Here is a 12613-nt window from a genome sequence, read left to right on the forward strand (position 1 = left end):
CAATAGATAGATCATCTGGCAAATAGGAAGTTTTGTAATTTTGTTACAAGAATGTCTAAAACTGGCCTCATTTTGTAGAGTTTTGGGGATACTTGCCTATCATAAGCCTCATTATCAGAGAAATGTAGAAATTTCAGAAAAGGAAAAGGGTCTCATAAAACACGGGCATAGCAAACAATCTATTACGTGAAAAATAATGAGATAACTTTGGCTTTTGAATAACAGTATACCCTGAAGAAAAATAATCCCAAATAAAAGTTTTTTTTTTTTTTTTTTTGCTAGGGGCTTTACGTCGCGCCGACACAGATAGGTCTTATGGCGACGATGGGATAGGAAAAGCCTAGGAGTTGGAAGGAAGCGGCTGTGGCCTTAATTAAGGTACAGCCCCAGCAATAAAAGTTTTATTTCTTCCTTGTTAATAGTAGGAACCCAATCCCTCTCTCTACTTCTTCTCTTCATTTTAGCTGTTCCTGCACTAGCTTGTATTGCCTGCTGAGCTTACAGATTAGTTTGTTCGGCAATGAAATGCTCAAATATTTTGTTTGGTTCTTTTTATATTTACAAGTTCGTTCTTAATGCCACTTTGGTATGTAGCTGGAAATCAGGCTCTCCTACATCCTCTAACATCCTAATCCCTAGGTGGAGTAGGAGGCAAATCGCTCTCACTCTGACTTTCTAATCTCATCAGAGCTCAAACTCGCCACCTATCCGCAGCAGCTAGGCAGTAGGCCTTCTCCGACAGAAGCACTTGTGCTTGGAGCATCTAAAAGTGGGATAGTTTCACCATTACTATCTAAACTAGAATCACTGCAACTATCTTCCTCACAGAGTTCAAGAATATCTCATATATCATCAATCGGAAAATCTACAATTCTTTTGGATATGTTCACCACAAATAGGAATCGCTACTTGTAGAATCAAAACAATAAATCACAACAGATATTTATATACCAACAAAACAACTTATGAGAGATCAAAACGTTCACACCGATACATGCAATATTACGCTCCACACACCACACTGACTGAGCTTCTCGCACCAGCAATAGCCAACTGCCACATAGGTTGTTCTTGCGCTATGCAGCTATATAGCAGATAACAAGGGGATTCCCTGACGAGAACTGCTTTGATGCACGAAGGTGAAAAATTCTGTCAGATGGCAGCGCCTCTCGGAACATATGGAGAAAGTTTCAAACCTACCGCTTGTTTTGTAATGGAGATAAAAAATAAAACTTTCCATGCTTCACATGACGCGCGCCCACCAGTGGGCTTGCTCCGGCCGCGTCACCTGCAGTGAGCCCCACTCTACGGGTTAAGAAGTTAATTAGACTCAAGGTCTGGTTTTAAAATTGAACCTCTTTTTTGGAATACCGGTAACTAAAGAATTAAGCTTTGTAGTATTTATTTCCCCTGGTAAGGTACTTCAGTAATTTCGATCATTTGGATTCCTAAATGAGGTCTTGGAAGGAATGAACACAGGTCTAAAGGTAGAAGGTTGAGTAGTTCGCTCTCAGAAATTTGTATATGATCAAACAATTCTCGCAAATAGTGATGTGTGAATTGTCAGAAAAATATGGATTAAAAGTCAGTGTAAAAAGACAAAAACAATGCCAATAAGTAAATCGAAGAAAGATGTCAACATTTTTGTATTACGTGTTCGAAATATGGAAGGTCAGGTCAGGAACGTCATGCTACTGTATGTGACAGTGGATGGTACTACCTGTGACTGTGTGGCTGAGGGTTGAGACAACCAGTACCAAACACGACAAACTAACGGAGAATCAATGTCTGCGGGCAGAGGAGTTCTCCCTTAGGGGCTTGGTGAAGCTTTGTTGTATCAAATGACACAAAAATTCACCAAAATGCTGCTGCCTTGCAGATGTGGCAGGGGACTGCCAAAGGCTAAGGGAGATTATCTAGAGAAATGAATTTCACTTTATGGGTCCGTATTGAACTTTGATTAAACCAAATTAAAATAATAAGTGAGTTAAATCCACCTTTTTAATACAATTTTTTAAAAAATAATCTCTGAATTTTCTGGGTAAGATCTTTTTTTGACTATGGAAAAGGAACTATCAGAAAAGAAATTGTTTTATTTATGTAATCAGTTTTATCCATTGTAATGGTAGGATTTCCTTTGTCAGCTTTGGTGATAATAAGATTGTCATTAATTTTCTTTTTAAGAGCAAATAAATGATGATGTTCAATGGAAAGCTCTTCAGAAGTCTTATGAGAAAATGGGTAAGTACATTTGTTATCTTGTAGAAGAATGCGGTTGATTTTCTTTTTAATTTCTGTTCTTAATTCATCTTGTTTGTCAATAGTGGCTTTATTAATGGCTATTTCAGATTCTGTGATTAAAGTTGTGGCAACGTTGTATAAATTAAGGTTGGGCCAGTTATGTTTAGTGCCTCTAATAAAATTGAATTTTCAATATCACTTGATTGCACATTGGATAAATTGATGACTGGTGGATGAAATTGTTCATAAGTGTTTAGGGGTGTACTGGTTGATTTGGATTTGTTGTTGTGAGAGTTGGGTTTTTTTTAGGGAATCAAGTTTTCTATCTAATATTTGCTGTTTTTTGGATAGTTTATTAAATTGTATTGAAAAGGTGGATTTAACTCACTTATTATTTTAATTTGGTTTAAGGGACATTACTCCAACAGAAATTCCTTTACAATGTTAGGCGTAGCAAGCCAGCTGAACAGAGTTGGTGAGTTTGTTGCTTTTGAAACCAAAACAAGCCTTGGATGTAAAAGTGTTAAAATTACCAGGTATGACAACTCTTCCTGCAATTCACGAATCTATGACGGCCAAGAACCTGAAGCTCATTGGAGATGCGGGAGGAGACCAACATTATACGGGAAGAAACAGCTCAGAATTGGAACCCTCATTATCCTCACCCTTACTGGTAATTGCAAAAAAATTGTAGACCTCATGGACAGACACACACTTGGAATTTTAGGGTTGAATGAGACAAAATAGAAAGGTTCAGGAAAGAAAACTTTACAAAATGGTTGTATATTGTACTGGAGTGGAAACCTGAATGAAGCCAGAAATGGAGTTGCTTTCATTCTCCACAAAGATGTTAATGTGCAGGCAGAAATGTATTATAAGTGACAGAATCACTAAAATGACATTACTTGATGGCAAGGTATTCCATACCTTTCTCCAAGTATATGCGCTACAGGCAGGCTGTCCTGCAGATGAAAAAAGTAATTTCTTTTTTTTAGATCTAGAGGACCAAATAAAGGAAGACATTATCATAATTATGAGAGACTTGAATGCCCAAGTTGGGACAGATAAGCAAAGCTGGGAAGACATCATGGGACCTTATGGCTATGGTGGCAGAAACCAGGAGGGAGACTTCTGTGCATGGAATAACCTGAGCAAACCTCTTGGTTTCAGAAAAGAGAGAGTCATAAAATCATATGCTACAGTTGGTATGGGAAGCATAGGACAGTCATCATCATCATCATCATCATCATCATCATCATCATCATCATCATCATCATCAATGTCCCACTCCAGTTGCCCGGGTGTGGTTAACAAGCCTCCTCCACTCCTTTCTGTCCTTCCACTTTTCCTGCTCCATTACTTCTGCCACATCCAATCCAGCTTCTCTAATGTCCTTCTAGATCTGATCCATCCACCTTCTTCTCGGTCTTCCAACTGGTCTCTTTCCCTTAACTTCTCTTTCCAATTCTGTTCTTGCTACCCGTTCCTTTCCCATTCTTTTTACATGTCCAAACCATTTCAGTCTTGCTTTCCGTATGTTCTGTACTAACGGTTCTATATTTAGCTCTTCTCTGATTTTAATATTTAATAACTGATAAATATGCTAGCCAGTTTCACTGATGTTATGGTTTTTCCAAGTGAAAGACTCAATGGTGACCACCTGCTTTTGGCGCACACGTTGGGAACATCCGTGTGCAGAATGTCACGTGCAAGAAAATACCAAAGATAAATACCTGATTATTAGGAGAAGATGGGAAGCAAGAAGGATCTTGGCCAAATTACCAAGGAGTGAACAAAGAGGAGAAGAGTGGTTGTCATTCAAGAACACTATGATTTCAGAAGCCAAAATCACTATAGGAAAGACAAGTGCATATGCAGGGAGAAAGAACCATCATGGTGGAATGAGAGGGTGAAAACTGCTGTGAAAGAAAGAAATGCAGCAAAGAAGAGGCTAGATAACAAGAAACAGAAATCAGTCCACAAAAAAGAGAGGAAATTCAGTACCTGGCACAGGAGTACCAGAATAAAAATAATATTTGTGAAGTGACTGATTAAAGAAAAAAACTAATAGTGTTGGGACAAGTTCACTACCAGGCTAACAGTAGACTGTGAAAGTAATAAGGAAGTTGCTTTATAAAGTAGTCAAGAATAGAAGTAGTGAGCATGGCATTATCCTGGAAACAGATGATGGGAACCTGACGAAGACAGTTCAAGTCATCAGAGAAAAAATGAAGAGCTACTTCAATACGGTATTAAATGGAGAAAGTCGTGGAAATGATATCACTGAAGACTGCAGTTTAAGTGCAAGTGATGGAGCACAACACCAACTAACATGGCTAGAAGTGGAGTCTGAGCTGAAGAACATGAGAAATGGTAAGTCCCCCCATGTTTGATGACCTAACTGCTGACATGATAAAGGCAGCTGGAGCACAAGGCATACAATGGTTGTATAAAGTACTCCCTGTCATCTGGAAAGAGAACAGGATACCGAAGGACTGGATGAAAGGTGTCATTATCCCCCTGTATAAGAAGGGAAACAGGAAGAAATATGAACATTATAGGGGTATCATTTTACTTTCTCACTCACTTAAACTTCTGGAGAAGAGAATTGAAAGAAGAATCAGGAATATAGAAGAACCATTATTGGAGAAGGAGCAGCATGGGTTCAGGAAAAGCCGAAGTACTGCAGACCTGATATTTGCTGTCAGAATGCCAATAGAGAAGCACTGGGACTGTGGTAAGAAAGGCACAGATTCAACCATTTTTCTGGAGGGAACTCTGTTACAATCTTTTTCTAACTTCACATACTTTGGAAGTCATCATCATTATTTTCATTTCCCTTTGTCCAGCTCCTGCCAGGTTGCGGTGTTGATGACACTTCTCCACTGTTGCCTCTCCTTCCACCACTCCTCTTTAGTAATTTTATTCCAGTTCAGAAGTAGTGAGCATGGCAATATCCTGGAAACAGATGATGGGAACCTGTTGAAGACAGATCAAGTCATCGTGTTCTTGACAGAGTCCATCCATCTTGCTCTAAGGCCCTCTTTCTTTCTATCCTAGTCTCCACACTTGTTTTGGTATCCTTCCCCCCTGCATCCTTAACATGTCCAAACCACTTCCACCCTATCACTCAGTTTTTCTACTGCTGTCTCTTTTCTGATCTCAACATTTCGTACTCTGTCTCTGCTTGTCTTCCCTACCATACTCTTCAGGAACTTCCTCTCACTAGTCTGAATTTTACTCTCATTTCTTTCTATCAAAGCCTGTGATGTATTCGTTAATATAAGGGTACAGTACATCTTGTACGTTATCTCTTTACATTTCTTAGGAACTTCTCTGTTCCATACCAGGTTCCTTACATTCTGGTAGAACATATTTCGTGCTTATACGCTTCTGCTGATTTCCTTATCCAACCTTACATCTTGCATTATTTTATTCCCCAAATATTTGAAGTATGTACAGCCTTAAGGTTTTATCCCCTGTTAATAACGATTCCTTTTCCTTCCCTTTCTCATATCATCACCTTTGTTTTGTTCTTCTCCACACTGATTTTCATACCATATTTCTCAATATGTTCATTTAAAGCCTATATTTGGATTTGCATTTCTATAATTTTGACTCCCCAGATCACTGTGTAATCTGCACACAACAATATTTTCATATCCCCTCCATACCTTGCCTTTGTTTACTTTAGAATTTCATCCATAACCATTATAAACATAAGTGGAGATAATACTGTACACTTCCCTGTCATAGTCCAGTTTAGTTTCTAAACCAGTCTGTTCTCCCCACTGGAACCTTGGCACAACTGGAACAATTCTTATACATTGCTTTCTCTAGTTCCTTTCGTTGCCTTCTGCATCCATTTCTTTCCAGGGTTTCCCAGACCTTTTCTCTATTAACACTATCGTAATATGCCTTCTCTAGATCAAGAAATACCATGACCAGTTCTTTTCCATATTCCCACTGTTTTTCCATCAGTAATCTCATGGTAAATATAGAGTCTGTCATTGACCTACCCTGTCAAAATTCATACTGCTCTTCTTCTTCTGAATTTCTTTCTACCCTTCCTCTCATCTTTCTTTCTATTATTCTCTCCAATATTTTGGCTGCTTGTGACAGTGTAATTCCTTGATAATTGTTACGTACCTTCCTGTCACCTTTCTTAAATACTGATATTATTACACCTTTACACCAATCATCAGGTACTTGCTTTCACCTTAGCAGCCCATATAACCAATGTAGACCAAAAGGTCCTGCTGCCTTTATCATTTCCACACATACTTTATCCATCCCTGCTGCTTTTCCCGTTTTCATTTGTTTAACATCCATTTCCACCTCTGCCATTGCATTATCACTCTCCATTTCTGGATCATCCTGATTTACCACTTACACTCTCTTCTGTATCTTTTCTCACATTCAGGAGTTTATCGAAGTAATCTTTCCACCTATTCTTTATCTTCTCTGGGTTTGTTATTACATTTCCACTCTCTTCCTTCACTTTTTTGTGTAGATTTTTTTTATTTTTGCTTACTTTTTATCAATCCATACAACATCCTTTTTCCACCATTTACATCTTTTTTCCAACTCTTCTGTGAATCTCTCCCAACATTTTGTCCTTTCCTCATTTACCACCTTTTTACACTTAACTTTAATTTCCTAAAATTAATGTTCCTTCTTTTGTATCGCTATACCATTCTTGCCATGCTTTCTTCTTTTGATTAACTTCCTTCTTATTTTCATTCCACCAAGATGTCTCCTTTCCCTTCACTTTCGCCGAAGTTCTGCCATAAATCTTCTGTGCACAGCTTACGAATATGTTTTTAATTTGGTCCATTCTTCTTCTACACTATTTATTTCTGATATAGGCATATGCTGTTTTAATTTCTCCTGAGTACTTTTATCTTTTTTATTTCTGTACTTTTAATTTCTTCTACTCTCACAAAGCTATTTTCAATTTTGCTACCACTCTTTTGTGGTCTCCATCAAATGCCTCACTGGGTAGTGCTGTTACATCCATTAACTGTCTACAATTTATTTTCTCAACCAAAAAATAATCAATAAATGTTATTCTTTCACCCCGGCCATATCCAGCGATCTTTCTGCTATTCTTCTTTCTATACCAAGTGTTACCCACAATCATTCCATTTCTCTCACAAAAATCAATCACTTTATCTCCCTCACTGTTTCTTTCTCCATATCCAAATGGACCACACTTCTTCTTTACCAATCCTGTCATTTCCAGTCTGCGCATTGAGGTCTCCTATCACTATCACTTCCACATTGGTGATTACTTCTTTGAGTGTCTCCAAGAATTTCTCTATATTTTCCTCACTGTTTCCACTTCACGATGCATAAACTTGGATGAAATCTTTCACTCCTTCCATCCTCAGTCTCACCTTGGAAATATAATTTCAAAAGATAACACAGTAAACGAAGAAATACATAATAGGACTCAGAAAGCTTCCCAATTTTATTTTCAAGTGGGAAATCTACTCTGGGATGATAAAATACCCCAGAATGCAAAATTGACCATGTTTCATACTCACTTCGTTCCAATTCTCACCTGTGGACTCGAAACATGTACCCTACATCATAACAAGGCTAACAGTATAAGCCAGTCAACAGAAATGAAATTCATTAGAACAACGAACCAAAAGACCACGAAAGACAGGATTAGAAATGTAGCAAACAGTAAGGAGGCTGACATCAAAATACCTGTTACCGAGCTTTTAGGAAGACGCAGGCTGCAGAGAAGTGAAAGGGGAGAAGCCAGTAAGGAGACCAAGGAATCCATGGATAGACACAGTGAAATTGGAGGTCAGCAAGAGGAATGTCAAGTGGGAGGATTTAGAGAAATAGAAACTATACTTCGACAGGAAGAAGTGGCGATCGCTTGTACACCACACCGGAGAAACCGGTTCTGGAAAATCATGATTATGATGATGATGATGATGACATGTTTGAATTATGATTGCACTCGCCCATGCCAGGAACTACTGCTTGTTTATGTCTGGTGCTCTATCATCTGACTGTGTCGACAGGTACACTAGCATGCTAAATCTTTGATTGTTCTTTTAGTTAGTTGGTTAGTTATTGATGGTACAGTAGTTCCTTTTGCTTTAACATCATTAGTCCATGAATGATCAGCGCCCATTCCATTCTGAGTTAGTGCTATTGTTTTTGCATTCGTAGCACTCACAAATTTGTCTTTAAAATCCATCTTATCCTGTTGGTAATGAAAGACTCATGATAACTGTACTCGGTCCACTGATGTGCTCACTGCCATCTACACACTGCAATGAACAAACTAGTGCTTCCTTGCCCAAGTGCAGCCATATTTTGAAGGACTAATATTTGTGGTGAGTCATTGGAGAAAATGTCTTCTTTTAAATACCCTGGTTAGGATGGTATTGGAAGATGTGAGGAGGGCTTCTGTCAAAAGATGTCAAGGTATGGCTTGGAATGGCAAGAACAGAGTTTTACAAATACCAGAAAATATAAATATTATTCACATTCAACAGTAAACTGAGACTAGAGCTCGGGAAGTGCTTTTTTTAAGGTATTTTTTGCTGAGTGGGCTTGTTTTGTGGTGAAATCGGACACTGAACTCCAACCTGACAAGTCATTTGAGATAATTGTGTTGGAGGCACCTGCTTAAAACCTCTGGACAGATCGAATCACAAATGTGGAAGTTAATTTCCAGCTTATCTATTTTCCATTTCTTTGTTCTCCAGCAAAATTGCCTGAACGGCCTAACTTTTCATTTTTTCTTCCATGAAGTTGATAAAATTGTTTGACTCACATCAGTCCAAGATACTAGATATTAATTTCTCCATGCCTTATTCTTGTACATTTGTTTCAGTTACTCCAAACGCAGCATAGAGCCGATACCAGAAGAAGCAGAAGTTGATGATGTGATCAGTACTGAAGGTGCGTGTTCTGCTATAATTCGTATATGTAAATTTGTTTTTTATATCTGTGTTCTTGTGTGCCTAATTTGGTGTGGAAGTATATTTTACAATATGAGTTCTGATTTCTCATCACAGACATTGTTAGGGCAGAAGAGATCATAAGATCAAGATTTCTCCCAATTTTTAGAACAGTATATCCAGTTTGTGAATTATTTTTTTATAGTAAATTATTTTTTAAAACAATGTTGATTATATTCCATATACACTTTGTGTATACAATTTATCTAAAAGGCTGTGTTAAAAATAATGGTGTAATATCAGACAATTACTATTAGTATGTAAATTGTAAAACATTATAAAGTTGCTGAAGGGGTTAATAATATTAATAATTATTTGTAAGTACTTGTGCATATACAGTAAAAACCTCAATGCATGGTTTTTCAAGGGGGAGGGGGAAATGGACATTTAAATTGTAACCTTGAGCATGAAGTCGGCTCCCAGCTGACGAACCATAATCTGCCCGTTGTAGAGAGGACAGGGGATGACATTCGTTATCTTCGGAAAAATGAAGGGATGCACCAATACAAAGGCTTTTTTTAATAACAGTGTTTGTAATATTTTGTCAGTTTTAGAATAGACTTACAATAATTGCCAGTTATTAAAATTTAAAAACAAACGTTCATTCGGTGTTTATACTGGAAAGCAGTGATGGAAGAAACTCTTGAAGTTTGTGGAATGTTGTTATTTAATTTTAATGTACAAACGAAACTTACAGCATTTGATCTTGTTTTCTTGGCAACAATATCGACACTATTACCAGTCTAGTTATTTAACAGAACACTGTAATATTGGTTAGGTTATGTGCATTCATTTGTATAGGCATAATATTTTAATTTCATTTATGTCTCTCAAATAGGCCTAATAATATATCAAAACAGGTAACAGGTAATAATTGATATTGCTTAGAGTAATTAATGCTACAGGATGCTAATTTCAATGCGTATCAATCTTGTTATAAACATAAAAAATTAATGGTATAATTTCATATCTCCGTCATTTTATTACTTGTTCCTTTTAGTAAAAAAAAGTAATTGTCTTTTTGTTTCATCAAAGCTTTGTTTTTCAGACTAAACAAAGCCTTCTCTACTTGCATAATGTTCTCTTCTCCACGATCAATTATATCGTGTGAGTTCATGAGGGATTTCACTTTGGCTAAAGTGCCCTGTACACATACGAACATGATTTGAAAAACTTGGTCTTTTTCAAAGTTCACGAACCATGATCACTTGTGTGTGTTGTCTTACGAACCATGTTCACGCGTGTGTAGTGGAGGGTGCGGACTTGGTCTGTCTGTCAACTGTACAAACTGATATTGACTGGCTGAGTTGATAATATGAGACCAGGCATTGACAGCGAGCGGTTGATAGGTACAGTAGTCGGGATGGCAGACACTGCGACCTTCATGCATCCTAGCTTCTTGAACATTTTTATAAGTCTTTCAAAGGCTTTCCTTGTCTTTGGAAAGTGAAGTTAAGTGAATATAGAGACAAATATAAATGGAAGGAGGCATTAGAAGAGCTACTGAGAATGATGTGTGAGAAGATACCCGAGGCAGATTTAGTGTTTTTAACTGCAAGAGTTACTTCATTGAAACAAACTTTCTGTAGGGCAGTTAGGAAAGTTAAAGAGTTGCAAAGTAAAACAGGCTCGTCGCAAGAAAGTGTCCATGTACCAAAATTATGGTACAGTAGCCGTCCGATAGTTCAGCATGTTTGGGACCGGCCCGTTGCCGGATTACCGAAAATGCCGGACTGTTGAGCGGTACCTCTTCCTACGATATAGGTTAAGGCATACAGCAAAAACAGCTGTAACATGTCGTTTTGCAGTAAAATGTTGATCAGCAGAATCACTAGTTTAATAACTTTAACTCAAAATTAGGGCAGCACCAAATTTTCATTCAACACATTCAGTTTACATACATGTACTGTACAATATTTTAGTGCAACTTAAAAATATCTCGAATATATTTTTGTTTTCGAGATTGTTGTCGCTTGGCATAAAGGTTATTTCTGATGATATGTAAATCAATAAGTTCAGTGGCATTATAATTAGTATTACACTCAACAAAAGTGATGAATTTATTTCGGGACTCTGCAGCTTCTTCCCAGCTGATTCTCTCCTTTACTTTGGTTCCCTCATCTGAGTCACTCTCTTCAAGATTGTGTATACTGTAGGTTGAGGATTTAATACACTTTAGATTATGTCGTTATCGATTAGCTCCTGCTTGATAGGTTCATTATTATCCATTTGAATCCACTCCGTGAATTCCTCTTCAGATACGTTATCAAAAGGATTGTTGTAGGATCCGCAGTTCGCCAAAGTTTTCCCCAGCACCGTTGTAAAGTAACTTTTTTTTTTTACTTGAGCCCAGGACAGTGCGACAGCATAGACGTCGTCTTGTTAATTAAACTTTTTTTTGAAATTCGGTTGCATTACACACAGCGTTAAACAGGCTGTGAACGAAAGTACTCCTATAAAAACATTTAAAGTTCTGGATTACCCCTTAATCCATTGGCTGGATCAGTGACGTAACATTAGTCGGCAGAAGTGTAGCAAATATATTTCCAGAAACTAACTCAGCTACTGGTGGATGTGCTTTACAGTTGACTTTGCTGTCTTCTGATAGACCAAGATTTTCAAAGCTTTCTTTGACTTGAACTTGACTTGAACCAGTCTTTGAATAGGGTGGCGGTCACCCATACATTTGATCGAGCATCATAATGAACAGGCAAGTTCGCAACATTTTTAAATACCCGAGGTTTTCTAGATTTACCAACTACAAAAGGAGTTATTCCGTGGCTTCCAGACGCATGAGCACATAATAAACCTGTCAATCTATCTTTGTTTTTTTAACTCTTTAGCCGCTTTTTCACCCCTCGCAGCTAGAGTAGATGTTGGTAAGCACCGCCATAGTAGACCTGTTTATCAGCATTGTAAATCTGATCAGCTGTTAGATTATTAACTGCGATTATTCCCTCAAACTCGTCTTTGTATTTTTCTGTTGATTCTTGGTTTGCTGAAAGTGTGTCTACGGTTACATCAAGACTTCGAATTCCATGCCGAAACTTAAAGTTTCTGAGCCAACCATCAGAAAAATTGCATTCACTCTCTGCAAATTCCTTTGGCTTTTCAATAACCATTAGCCCCGTCACCGGCTTTCCTTCGGAGCGTTCTGCACTTAACCATTTGTACAATAAGCTGTCTAATTGTTCCAGTTTTGGTTTTTTTATGTTTGTCTGGAAGCCAATTTTTCAGTTGTTACCGACTGAGAAGCAAATTTCATTAGTTCATCTATTTGTTTTTTTAGTCGTAAATTGTTGACGAGCCAATATTAAATTCATTCAACAAAATATTTATATTCTCACCTTTCTCCAGGCGTTTGATGATTTCCAGTTTCT

General features: G+C 37.6%; 1 protein-coding gene across 2 annotated transcripts in view; it reads left to right on the plus strand.

Annotated features, from left to right (window-relative positions):
- The window catches only part of LOC136876123 (poly(A)-specific ribonuclease PARN), a 271064-nt gene that overhangs the window by 161550 nt on the left and 96901 nt on the right, over window positions 1-12613 (plus strand). For both annotated transcript variants that reach the window (XR_010860537.2, XM_067149805.2), the window contains exon 13: window positions 9107-9174. Coding sequence is in view for 1 of the 2 variants with exons in the window: in XM_067149805.2 (XP_067005906.1) it covers window positions 9107-9174 (68 nt within the window). In the remaining variant the exon portion in view is untranslated. The remainder of the gene's footprint in view (window positions 1-9106; window positions 9175-12613) is intronic.

Source organism: Anabrus simplex, chromosome 6 (genome assembly GCF_040414725.1).
Source record: "Anabrus simplex isolate iqAnaSimp1 chromosome 6, ASM4041472v1, whole genome shotgun sequence".
Classification (NCBI taxonomy): Eukaryota; Metazoa; Arthropoda; class Insecta; order Orthoptera; family Tettigoniidae; genus Anabrus; species Anabrus simplex.